Genomic DNA, 13,833 nt, shown 5'->3' with positions numbered 1-13,833 from the left:
ATGTATGTTTTCAGAAGAAAGACATAAGCTTCCACAATGTGAGATTGAAACGATTGAGGAAGTAAAAAAGAGAGAGAGAGAGAGAGAGAGAGAGAGAGAGAGAGAGAAATGTCAAAATGTGTTTTCATTATTATGAACTAATGGTTACAGACCCTAGCCAATAAATATATATATATATATATATATATATATATATATATATATATATATATAGATATATATATATATATATATATATATATATACATAGAAATATAGTCAACAATAAAGTCAACATATTAACTCTTTAACATAATCTGTAACTAACACATACTTGACTAAAAACTAACTAACATCTTGACATCCCCCCTCAAGAGAAACAACAGGTAGGATGTGAAGCTTGGATGGAAGATGTTTGAATCTTGAAGCAGATAGTCCCTTTGTTAGAATGTCTGCAATTTGTGAAACAGTAGGAACATAACATATTCGTAAACTCTGAGACAACACCATATCCCGAACAAAATTGATATCTATCTCGATATGTTTTGATCTTTGATGAAAAACGGGATTAGCAGCGAGATATGTGGCTCCAAGATTATCACACCAAAGTATAGGCGAAGAAGAAACAGACAAGTTTAATTCTTGAATTAAATACATAAGATATCAAATTTCTGCAACTGTATGAGCAAGAGCTCGATACTCGGCCTCTGTACTGGATCTAGCCACTGTATGTTGTCTCTTTGAGCTCCAACTGATAAGATTGGAACCAAGAAAAACACAAAAACCACTCGCGGACCTCCTATCATCCGGGCACCTAGCCCAATCTGCTCAGATGTAAGCATGTAATGACATGGATAATGTTTTTCGTATTACAAGACCATGATTAATAGTGCCTTGAAGATATCTTAATATTCCTTTGACCGCAGTACAATGTTTATCTGTGGGTTGTTGAAGAAACTGAGATACCTTGCTCACAACATATGCAATTTCTGGACGAGTGATCACAACATATTGTAAAGCACCAACAATACTTCTATAAGTAAAGACATCATCCAAAGGTGTTCCAGAAAATTGAGACAGAACAAACAGGAGAATGAAGAGGTTTACAGTGACTCATGTCAGTTCTTTGTAACAAGTCAAGAATATAACGTTGTTGTGAAAGAATAAGACAATCATCACTAAAAGTCGCTTGAATTCCAAGAAAATAACTGAGTGGAACCATGTATTTTAAGGCAAACTGAGAATTCAGTAGTTGTATCAATGTACTAACATGATCAGATGAGCTTCCAGTGACAATTATGTCATCAACATATATAAGCACATATGTAAGATGATTGGAAGTATGACTAACAAAAAGAGATGTACCAGATAGACATTGAACAAAACCAAGAGAAATCAAGAATGTGGATAACTTTGCAAACCACGCTCTTGGAGCTTGTTTCAAATCGTACAACGACTTCTTGAGAAGACACACATGATTCGGAAGTGTTGGGTCAACAAAACCAGAAGGTTGATCCATGTATACAATTTCTGTGAGCTCACCATGTAAAAAGGCATTGTTTACATCAACTTGTCTTATTGTCCAACCCCGTGAAAATGCTATAGAAAGTACAAGTCGAATTGTTGAAGGTTTAATGACTGGACTGAAAGTCTCTGTATAATCCACACCTTCGGTTTGAGAAAATCCTTTGGCAACAAGCCGAGCTTTGTATCTACTAACGGAACCATCTGGATTATGCTTCATCTTGTACACCCATTTACAATCCACTATATTTTTATTCAAAGGTCTTGGAACTAGCACCCATGTACGATTAGCATTAAGAGCTTTAATTTCAACTTTCATGGCATCCCACCAGACTTACCACTTTTGAGCTTGATGAAAAGTTGATGGTTCAATAGTTGGACAAACTTGAGATTCATAAACAAATTGATCACTACGAGGTGTAACTCGTCGAGTGTTGTCATGAGTTCTAGTTGTCATTGGATGTAATTAAAGAGGTTGTATTGGAAGATAAAATACTTGGATTTGAATTGGATAATGAAGATGGAGGTTGAGACAAATGAGAGAACGGCATAGATGGAATTATTACTGACAATGTAGTGGGTATTGTTTTTGAAAACATGGGTGATGGAATAGAAAAAGTGGATTCATGAAATGTAACATGGCGAGAGGTATATGATTTTAGTGAATGTGGATCATAACAAAGGTATCCTTTGTGATTTGGAGCATATCCAACAAAAATACATGGGATTGACTTTGGCGAAAGTCTATCATCACAAATATCTCCAAGAAATGGGTAACAAAGACAACCAAATACGCGAAGTAATGTATAATCTGGTTTGGATCGATACAATGTCTCATATGGTGAAGTATGATCAAGAACTTGTGATGGAATTCGATTGACAAGATAAGCAGCAGTAGCATAAGCATCAAACCAGAATTTCTTTGACAAATTTGCATGAAATAACAAAGCACGTGCAACTTCAGAAAAATGTTTGTTCTTTCTTTTAGCTATACCGTTCTGTTGTGGGGTGTGAGGACATGAAATTTTGTAAGTGATTTCAGATTCACTCATAAATTGTGCCATTTGTCCTTATGTAAGTTCAAGAGCCCCATCACACTGAAAATATTTAATATTTGTAGAAAAAGATTTTCTACATGATTCTTGAAATGGCGAAATAATGAAAAAGCATTGGAACGATGAGACAAAGGATAAAGCCATGTAAACCTACTATACCCATCAATGAAAGAGATAAAGTAACGATAACCAGAACGAGATACAGTAGGTGTTGGACCCCAAATATTTGAATGTATAACCTCTAAAGGTACTTTGCTATATGATAATCTTGAAGAAAAAGACAACCAAGTTTGCTTGGCAATACTACAATCATTACATGGTTTATTATCATTGAACTTATTCAAAAAAGAAAGTTTTGAAAAAACATATGAAGATGGATGTCCAAGTCTAAAGTGCTAGAGTCTATTTGAAGAACCGTCCAAAGCACTGTAAGCAACAAAGGAGTAAAGATTACTGCTGCTATGCGGAATGTGGTGGAGTATCTGACCTGCCCAATTCTTGATAGAAAAACCAAGATATGAGAACTCAACAAGACAAGGATTATCTTATACAAGATCAACAATTGACAGAAGATTTTTGGTCAACAATGGCACAAGAAAAACTCGAGATAGTTTTAATGTGCATTTAGTTAAGTTTAAAAAAGCATGAACAACATGAGAAATAGTTAGAGATTTACCATTTCCAATGATTACTTTTCCAGAACCCTTGTAAGGAACAGCTCCATGAACAAGATTGGCATTGGGAGTCATATGAGCAGTTGCTTCTGAATCTGGTATCCATGACTCAACCGTTTGAAATTTCCCAATTGTGGAACATAACCAGGCCAATATTGATTTGTTGAAGCCCATGTTGAAAAATGGTCAGGTCCAAATGCTGAGTAACCAGTAACATTACCATGCTGAACAGAGTTGTTTGTGTGCTGATTATAAGGATGTGGATTAAAACCAGGTTGATTTGGATCATAAGGTGGATGTTGTTGTGATGATGGAATATCAACATTAGCATTCTCTCCCCAATTCCACCTTTCATCACTACTGTGATTCAGTGGAGCATCTCCATAATTGGTGAATCCAGCCATATTTCTATAAAAAGTACCATTAAAACCACCTCTACTTCCTCCATTAAAGTTTCCATAATTTCCTCTGTTAGACCTTCCTCTTCCACGAACATTATTTCTTCCACCTCTTCTTCCTCCTCGATTTTGTGGAAACCCACGATAATGAAAGCATACACTTGCATCATGTCCAATTTTATGACAAATTTGACATATCACAGTTGATTTTTCAACATGAGGAGGTTGATTTGAAACCGTGACATTCATAGCACTAGGTGACTGAAGTTGACTTGAACTAGTGCATTCATGGCATTAGGAGAATCAAAAGTTATTTTGGATTGTCTAGCTATTCTTTGTTCATGTATGAGTAGTTTTGATCGTAATGTGGCAAAACAAGGTGGTGTATCATTGTTTTCAATCATCATAACAAAATTATCAAATGCAACATTAAGACCATGGAGACAATGAAGAACAAGATCTGATTCATATACTAAATCGCCTACTGATTTGAGTTGCTCATGAAGAACTTTTATTTTATCACAATATGAGTTGATAGAAAGTTCACCTTGAGATATACTCTGTAACTCACTTCTCAATTGAGATTTCTTTGCAAAAGCCTGCTGTAAGTATGAAGTTTCAAGTAATTTCCAAATTTCTGCTGCGGTTTTAATTCCAATCGCAATGGGAGCAACAGAGACATGAAGAGTGGCGTTAATACATGCTTGAACGTATCCATCCATCTTTTTCCATGTGATGAAATCTGGTGAAGTAGATGTAGGTGGAGAAGTAGCTGAATCGATGTATTTCTCCAGATCAATGGTTTGAAGTATAGTTTTAAATTGATGTCGCCACACTAGATAATTCTCTCCATCCAATTGAGTAGAAACAAAATTCGTGATGTTTGAGACAGGAAATTGTGTGATATTTGTCGCCATTTCAAAAAAAAAAATCACAACGATTCAAACCTAGAAATTGGGGATTTTGTTTGACCTAACTAAAGAAAGAAATCGATTGAGCTTTCAATCAATTTAAGGAAGAAAGAAAGGAGAAACAGAGATCTCATCTCTGATACCATGAAACGATTGAGGAAGTAAAGAGAGAGAAATGTCAAAATGTGTTTTCATTTATTATGAACTAATGGTTACAGACCCTTATCAATAAATATACATCGAAAGATAGTCAACAATAAAGTCTAACAGATTAACGTTCTAATAACTAACACATACTTGACTAACAACTAACTAACATCTTGACAAGATTCAACTTCGATTGAATCCAAGAACATTGCATTAATTATTCTTATTCCTTAACCAGTTTCTTCATCTGTCGACATCGCATCAGCTTTCCACCCAACCTCGAAGGTTATATCCAGAAAATACAACATGAACACCATGAAAATACAACAAACGAACATGGCTATAGCACCAAATAGCCACAAGAACAATGGGAACGAGAAGTAGAAAGCACGAAGACCAAGAGACCAAAAGTAACTACCCAAATTCACCGTGGATCCGACGTACTCTGCCGTGAGACGGTGGTTGGTGAAACTCGTGATCTTTCTGTAAGGAACATTGATTAGCATACTGGCATGGCTGAAGTACCTGATCGATTGAACGTTCATCAAGAAGGATACCAAGAAGCAGACGAGTATGCTGAAGAACTTGATCGTTGACATGAACTTGGTGCCCTGATTGAAGGTTATACCGATGAAGTGGTGGTCGTTGATGCTTCCGGCGGCGGAGGAGCCACGTCCGGTAACTCCTCCGGTCATAAGGACGGCGATTAGAGAACTGAGCATGATGGCTGTAGAAGCCAACAGAGTGGATGCCATGATGTTGTTTCTCAATGTTTGTACTGCTAGAACTCCAGTCTTTTGCGTGTCCTGTCCACCAAAGTTTAACCATTTTTATTAAAAAGTAGGGAATCGTATTTATTTAATAGAGTTAATTATAAAAAAAACACAATATCAAATTAAAGAAAGTAGAATGTTTGTTATGTAAATTAATCGATGGTCATTAATTGTAAAATTACAAACTTTTCAACAGTTATCATAAAACCATTTTTTCTTTCGTAATGAAATGTAAGGTTGCGACATTTTCTAAGAAAAATGTTTATTTTGTGATAATAATTGAAAATGTATTAAATGTGTAACATGATATTTCCATTTTTCAAAATTTTGGTGATTAACTTTTCTTTTTTTTAATTCAAAAGGTTAGTTACAGTGAATATTAAATAAAGAGATCGTCTATTTAATTTGTTTTAGAAAACGTGGTTTAATTGATTAGAAAGAAATGTTTTGATTTCTATTTCACTTTGAAACTTCCATTACCTTCATTTTCATTATTAATTTATAATCTTACACCGTATTTTTAGAGTTCAATTTGCCATAACAAAAATGTTGAGGGAAAAAATGATAACAAAACATTTTTTTTTCTTAAAAAATAAAAATCGACGATGGGGTTGGAATTTGGATACTGAAGTTTAAAACCTCTCATCATCAAACATATGTAAATGTAATTTATGGTGCATCATGCATGTATAAGTCAATAAACAGTTAATTACCACACGCGTCATACAATACATGCATCATGTAAACACATCATACATTCATACCAATGCATATACACGCATCTAAGTGTTTCTGGAAATAATCATCTGATTCCCCCAATTTTATATCTCCTCCATATTACTAATTAATCGGCAGAAACGAAGGATTTGAGATGTGATTCATGTGTGTGTGTGTGTATAGATGATAGATCGATCTCATTAATTGCATGCAAATATAATCATAGTATGATGGATAATAGCTATATATAGATACACATACCTCCATCATAGCGCTCACCCAGAATCGACGATTGATAACGTTCATGCCGATGACGGTGGTTGCAGGGTGGCGACGAATCTGATAAAGGAGCCAGACGTGATACGCCGCCATGAGGAACAATCCTAGTGGCACTAACACAAAATCGAGGACATTTTCCTCCATTTTTGATCGATTTCAATATGAATTACTGGCAAAATTAAGAAGATATTTTGGAGTTTTAGAGTTTACACAGACGAAAGATGAATGTGGAGGTGTGCGGACGGCGGTTGATATATATAGGATTGGTCCCCGCCCCGTGACATAAAGTTTCAGGGTCTATTTCTGATGCATAAGCATTAAGGGCTATTTCGGTAATTCACTATTAGCACTATCTTAAAACTTTTATATAAAAGTTTAAAAATATATATATAAAAAAAACTCTTAAAATCTCCCAAAAAGTTGGCAAATGAAAGTTGTCTAGTCTTCAAAATAAATCATTATTTAAGAGTTTTTACATTCGTTTTTTAGAATAGACATATAATGCCAATTAAATTAAATAACATAACGATTTTTCGATAAAATCTTAGGACTTAGACACATGCCTTGTATTTAATTAAATATAGAAACGATTATTTGCTATACATATCTCGGTCGCATTATCCCTATAAATATATAGTAATAATTTTATCATATCTTAATTACTCAGTCACGAGAAATATTATTACGTCTTTGATAGTGATGAAAATACGAGACCTTCATGTTAAAATCAACAAAAAGCATCTATCATGTGATTATGTTCAACCAATTTATATGTATTTTATAGTAATAACATAATAAATTTTTTAACTCCAAAGTGGCCTATTTTGATCACTTATAGTATAATATATTTTAAATGGAATTATCCAAGTTTGAATCATACACTTTAACTATGAGATGATATGTCATTTAAAAAAAACTAAATAATATTTTCTAGCTAGTTAAGTTTCGTATTTTACTAATAAAATAGAATGAAAACTTATCGTGGGCACATGTTATAATGGAAAGAGGAAACCAACTCAAATCTCGATGGAAGTATTGGCGAAACAACTTGGAGTATGAGAAAAGAATAATTTTTTTTTTAATACTAATTAACCAATGTAAAAAAAAAAGTAAAAACCAAGAAAATGCGGGTAACAACTAACAACCCACTAAACTTCACTTTCCTCCCCGTCATTTAATATATAAGGATTAATTCTATTATAATCTTTTCTGTTTTTTTGGAACGCAAATATATATATATATATATATATATATATATATATATATATATATATATATATATATATATATATATATATATATACTAAAACTATTCCTAAATTATTCCACTTGTGTCCACAGTAAGACTCGAACCCTTAACCTCAAGGAGAAAAGACAACACCGGATACCGCTGGGCTAGAAGTCCTTTGGTCTATTATAATCTTTTTAATTTGAACGTTTAACACTTAGGCTAGCGGTCATGTAAGACCTTTCATAGGATGATGTGGCAACTCAAGTCGGTAGTAAACATTGTTGAAATTCATTTTTGATATTTAAACAATTTGATAATTAATATTATAAACTAATAACGAATTATTTAGTAATGTTAAACAAATGAGTGGATAGATAATATTTATGACTAAATATCCAAAACGTTTTCATATAAGCAAACAAACAACGGTTAATATTGATGATTAAACGTTGAGAAGTTGTTAACAATAAATTCTATTATTATTAATAATATTGTTACCGAGTTTTGTTCAGAATTCAAAAATATCATTCACGATCATATTTAATTGTAAGAAACAAATTATTTTGTTGTTCGAAAGATTTAAATATGAAACAATAAATTAAACCAACTTATTGATAGGTGATATTACTTGTAGAAACCTACACAAATTTGTCTCGTATCCTTTAAGGTTTTTTTACATCGCTTCTAAAGATATAAGCAACATAGTAAAACTTTAGGATTTAATGTAGATTTATCGCTTTTCCAACATCTATGGAAAACAATAAATGAAAAATGAATGCTCAGAAAGGAAGAAAGTTACGATTATTTAAAAGAGAATAAAGTGCTGCGAATTTCGTATGTCGTAAATTGGACCTGAGAGGTCCTATTTATAGTGAAACGAAACCCAAGAGGCCCCAAAAACTCGGACCTGGTGCCTATTTTTAGCCTCTTTCAGACTGACATGTGGTAGTTTGAATTTTGAATTAGATATGATTATCTCTCTTATCAGAATTCAAACCTAAAGTTTATCCTATCTTTTCAAAGGATTCTAAAAGGTTTTGCCTCCTCATGATGTCAATATTGCTCAAATCTCCGACCTGGTCAGGCAAACCCGATCCGACCTGACCCGGCTGAGCATCGCCAAAAGTGAAATCTCCCAACGACTTAAGTGTCATGTAAACGCCAAATGCACCTAAATTGTGGCATTTCGCGCACTAACATCATCCGTTAGGCTAGGCGTGTGTGTGGACTTGACCCATCTCTTGATCCACTCAAAAACTTTGAAGGTCTATCAAAAGAGAAACATTATAAACCGACAAAATGTTTCTTCCCCCACCGATGTGAGATAGTGAGAAACTTGCCAACTTGCATATATCTCTCTCTACCTCTATATTCTTTCAAGTCACTTGTGAATACCATTTTATGATGTTGGTGGAGTGGTGTTGGTGATGATGTGTCCATCTTTCACACGTTAAGCACTTCGTATGGCTTTAGGTCGTTAAATCAACATAATAACGTATTTCCCTTATCTTCCCCAATCATTTTCATCATTGCCATCTCATCTGTCTTCTATCATTAAGAACCATATACCAAGATTATAAATTTAAATCAAATTCAACCAATCCCTCAAAAATCACACATAAAATTAAAACCTTATATGGTTATGCAATCTATTATGTATACTGGTTTCAGGTTTTATTTTCAATGGAAAGCAAAGGTTTTGTTTGGTTGTAGAAGAAGTTCCTTAAATTGGAGAAGGGTTTGAAAGTTTCTGGTTCATGTTTCATTTAATGTTGTCCATATTCATAATGGTTATGTAGAAGCTCTTGATTTGGTAACCGTTGCTGCCAATGTTGTCCATATTCAAAAAGTTAGTTTTGATTTAATTTTATGAAGCACTCATTGTAGGAGTAGTTTGAACTAGAATCGTAGAAATACTTATAAAATGATTTTAGGTATCAGCTGAGTAAACAATTTGCGGAAAAAAAAATCTCAAACTTATAATTGTCTTAACAAACAAATGTAATTAAAAAGTTTGTATGATGATTATAATATTTAAATCAAGAAATAATGTAATCGTTAAATGTTAGTTTCTATTTCAAGAATAATCATATGAAGGTCTTCTAAATATACGTATGATTCTCAATCTTCACGGTCACTAAGTAAATGCTACCAACCTACGCACATTTTAAAATAGTGGGTTAGAGTGTTAGACAATATTGTAAATATTAATGTTAAACAAAAAGAAACCAATACGTTTAACTAAAAGGATCGACATAACTATTCTTTTTTTTTTAAAAAAAAAAACTCATTAAACACCAAGCTTCAAACATCCAGGGAAACATTGCAAAAGACAAGAGTATAGTTATGACATGATAATATCTAAACATCAATAAAAAACAGTGTACAAATTAATATGCAATGCGTGATATAGAAATCAAACTATAAGCGCATTTCACCAATAACTCACAAACAGAATCTTGAATCATCAAATTAGCATACACAAAACTATTTATGATATTCCATCCTAAGTTAGTAGATACAAAACTTTTAGTTTCTTTATTAGCAAACTCATGTACAATCAAACCTCTATCCTCCTCATCAAGAACACCATAAGTGCCAACAACAAAAAAAAAAAACATAGACATTATGAATCAAAAAGAAAAAAGATTGCCAAATGTTTGATTTTTTAGGAAAAAAAATGTCTTCAATTTCAATGGAAAGATTACTGTTAACCTTGGCAAAAACAAAAATAAAATTAAAAAATGATGTTTTTTTAAATAAAAAAGTTTATATTTAACAAAAATCAAAATGTAAGAATCTTTTATATACATAATTATGAATTATTCGGTTTTAAGATCTATAATAAGTTTATTTACCAATTTGAGAAAAAAAATCTTCAAAAACACAATTGCTATGTTCTTGAGTTTTGCGATTTCGTCGTTTCGTAGTTTAAACAGCAAAACGTGTATCTTTTTTTTTAGCTTTTATTAAAGTCTTTCAATAAACGAAAACTTTTGTTTTTTGTAAAAAATTCAATATAAGCGTACCCAAAAGTGGCCTTCATCAACCACCACCACGATGAGAAAGTGGCATCCTACAAATACAATTCATCCTGCAAATACATTCAACAAATGACAAATTAATTTTTGTAATTAAAATGTAATAAAAGTATTATTTTTAATTTTTAATAACGTAAAATATTTATTAAAATACATTTTAGATATCTATTGGTGGTAAAATATTCTTATTAATTACTATCTAAGCTAATAGAAAAATCATAACCACTTGTTTAAATTGGAATAAATTTTATGGCCATTAGAGGCTAATTAGTTTGTTGCTATCAATCAAAATTTATTTAAATGCTTATTAATGAACAGAAATTATATATTTAAATCGTTATTTCATTTTATCAACTCATCCATTTGTTGAAATGATAATGGTTGGTTGTTACATTGGTAGTTACGTATCAATATACCTTTCTTATTTAACTTCTTTCATCTTCACCTATGCTCAAAAATCCAAACGAATTCATTAGTCGACTTGAAAAGTTTGTCGTTGGTTTAAAAGAGAATTCTAAATTTGAAGATAACAATACGAAATATGTTTTTACTACTCGTACAGTGGCATGGAATCAAAGATAAACAAATCACGAGTGCTTTAAAAGACAACTTAAGTGTTTTGTGGAAGAGAATCCACCTTCAACGTGGTTTTATTAACTCCGTTTTAAACATGGTTATCATGATTACTCATTTACTTGATCTTTGCTTTAAAAACATAAAGGATTTTATTAAACTAACAACATGTTAGAATAAAAAAGAGATTACAAAGCATAAATAGCCAACTTACCTACTCAATTGTTGGAGTAGGTGCACACAGACAAACAAGGTAAGGTGGTATGAAAATCTAGATTGTTTGTTGATTGTGTAATTTCGGACAGCATATATATCACAAAATTCAACCTAGGTTCATCCATAATGACAACTTCTATTTAAACGACTAAACACTAATTTTCTAAATAGTTTCATTAAACCTTGCTCGCTAGGGGTGAGAATAATAACCAAAAAACCGAACCAAAAACAAATTAACCGATATAAACGAACCATTTTAAAAACCGTTGGTTCGGTTTCTAATTTTTGATAACCGATAACTAACGATTCGGTTATGGTTTATAGGTTAACCGAACCATTATTAACCGAACTGCTAACTTTATATTTTAATATATAAAAATTATAGATTATATATAAAATAATATAGTAAAACTTATTTAAGACCCATTAAGATTCCAAAATATAATTCATTAATCTCCACTTATCAGAAGACGAACGAACAATCAAACCATAAACAGTTGATTATGCAGACACACACAATATTTCAATCATGCCGATAGTTAGATTATTCATTAATGTTGTAATTCCTAATCGGTTAATTCTACAATTTGTAAACATTATTTATAATTAGTTTAATCTTCACACTTATAATTCTAAATGGATGTTTCTCACACCATTAATCCCAATACACATTTTATTCTATTACTATAAGCTAGGTTACAAACATTGGCCTCGAGAACTTTTTTGTATTCCGTTTTCATTTTTTATGTCAATATACTTTCGTCATGTATATTATTTTAAACATTATGGTTAACCAATATTAACCATTAACCAAAACCGTGAACCGACAAAACCATTAACCATAACCAATATTAACCATACCCAATGATTACCAAAATGCATTAACCAATCATAATGGTTATGGTTCAATTTTGACCAATAACCAAACCAAACCAAACCGCCCCATGCACACCTATATTGCTCGCTTTTAGTGATTCTTTCCAAAAACTAGCAACCGTCAAGCTACATTATCGCATATATAGTTTTTACGAACTTTTTTAATCGAAAAGGCCGACACTATGTTCTCATTTTATACTCTCAACGGAATTTATTGAATTAAGAAGATAGTGATAAAGCCACCTACAAACCTACTTTCCTTTCTCTGTCTCTTATTTATTTTAGGTACAATTACTTTATATTTTGAAACGAAAGTAGAGAAATTAATGCATGAAATACATAAGTAGCATGGGAAACACTTTTCTATAAAAGAAAGAGATGTTCTAAGTAATTATGCTTTCCTACGTTCACAAAGAAACTTAACACTTAAGATACCAAACATTGTTGGGTTAAAAAGAACCACAAGAAACATTTAATTATCATAATGTAAAACTGAAGAAATGCTAAATTCAAATTTTCTATGGCTATTTTTTTTTTACAAATTTATAAAATTTGTCCATGTGATATGTATTTTTTTGGATTTTGGTCTAAATCTTAATTTTTTTAAATTGATGGTTATTTTCAGCTAGTTTAATTATGGAATTGATGCATGTTAAACTTAAAAGACTAATATGCATTTTTAATTTATTTTTTTCCATTTTATTAAAAAAAATTATTTAAATATAAATGTTAAAACAAATAAAGATGGACCCATCTCTCTCTCAAATAAAAAGGGATCTCTCTCTCTCTCTCTCTCTCTCTCTCTCTCTCTCTCAATATAAGATATGCATCCTAGTCACTAGTAGGATGTCAAGTCCACTGATAGTTTCATTTTATCTACTTCTTTTTATAGTTTATTTTAGCATATTTCATTCATAATTTAGCTAATCTTCATACATATTTTCATTTTTGTTATTTTATGACTATTTCGGGTACTTTCTAGTTTTGTGAGAATAATTGCAAATTTCAAAAATGGTAGCAGACCGGGAATGTTCAGGACCTTTGGGAAGCAAGTAGACATAGAGGATAACAAGAATTGTGGGCTTGATGGCTAGTGGAGATGGTGCATGGAGTGGGCTAGCAACCATGGAGCATTGAAGAAGATGGGCTTGTGCTTAAAAGAAAATGGTGGAACATTTATGTATTCGGGATTAAAATGATCGGGCGAGTACTCGAGCTTTGGATGGTTTGGAGAAGAAAAATTGGATTTAAATTGAAATAAACTTATAGATTTATGGGCTACTAGTTGATGGGAAGCGATCTTGGTCAATGAGCTAAAGCTATGAAAGCCCAAATATCAAAATAGCCCACATTAGGCACCACTTGTGCAGCCCACCCTCACAGCAGCAAGTAGGCCGCGCACAGGCCTGCAGGGGCATTTCCAAGAATTCATTTTTTGT

At 32.2% G+C, this 13,833-nt stretch overlaps 1 protein-coding gene across 1 annotated transcript; it reads right to left on the bottom strand.

The window, feature by feature from the left end:
- Nucleotides 1-4,717: 4,717 nt before the first annotated feature.
- Nucleotides 4,718-6,699, bottom strand: LOC111900699 (uncharacterized). Its single transcript, XM_023896580.2, has 2 exons — nucleotides 6,440-6,699; nucleotides 4,718-5,494 (listed from the first exon to the last, which is right to left on the bottom strand). The coding sequence occupies exons 1-2, from the start codon at nucleotides 6,599-6,601 to the stop codon at nucleotides 4,919-4,921; spliced, it is 738 nt and encodes a 245-aa protein (XP_023752348.1). The 5' UTR covers nucleotides 6,602-6,699; the 3' UTR covers nucleotides 4,718-4,918.
- Nucleotides 6,700-13,833: the final 7,134 nt, after the last annotated feature.

The sequence above is a fragment of the Lactuca sativa genome, chromosome 5, assembly GCF_002870075.4.
Source record: "Lactuca sativa cultivar Salinas chromosome 5, Lsat_Salinas_v11, whole genome shotgun sequence".
NCBI classification, from domain to species: Eukaryota; Viridiplantae; Streptophyta; class Magnoliopsida; order Asterales; family Asteraceae; genus Lactuca; species Lactuca sativa.
This window is presented reverse-complemented; position numbering and strand designations above follow the sequence as displayed.

Excerpts from the sequence above, each read along its gene's own strand:
- LOC111900699 (XM_023896580.2), bottom strand. The coding sequence starts at position 6,601 with ATGGAGGAAAATGTCCTCGATTTTGTGTTAGTGCCACTAGGATTGTTC. Across the intron at positions 5,495-6,439 it reads GGGTGAGCGCTATGATGGAG|GACACGCAAAAGACTGGAGT; the intron begins GTATGTGTATCT and ends TTTGGTGGACAG.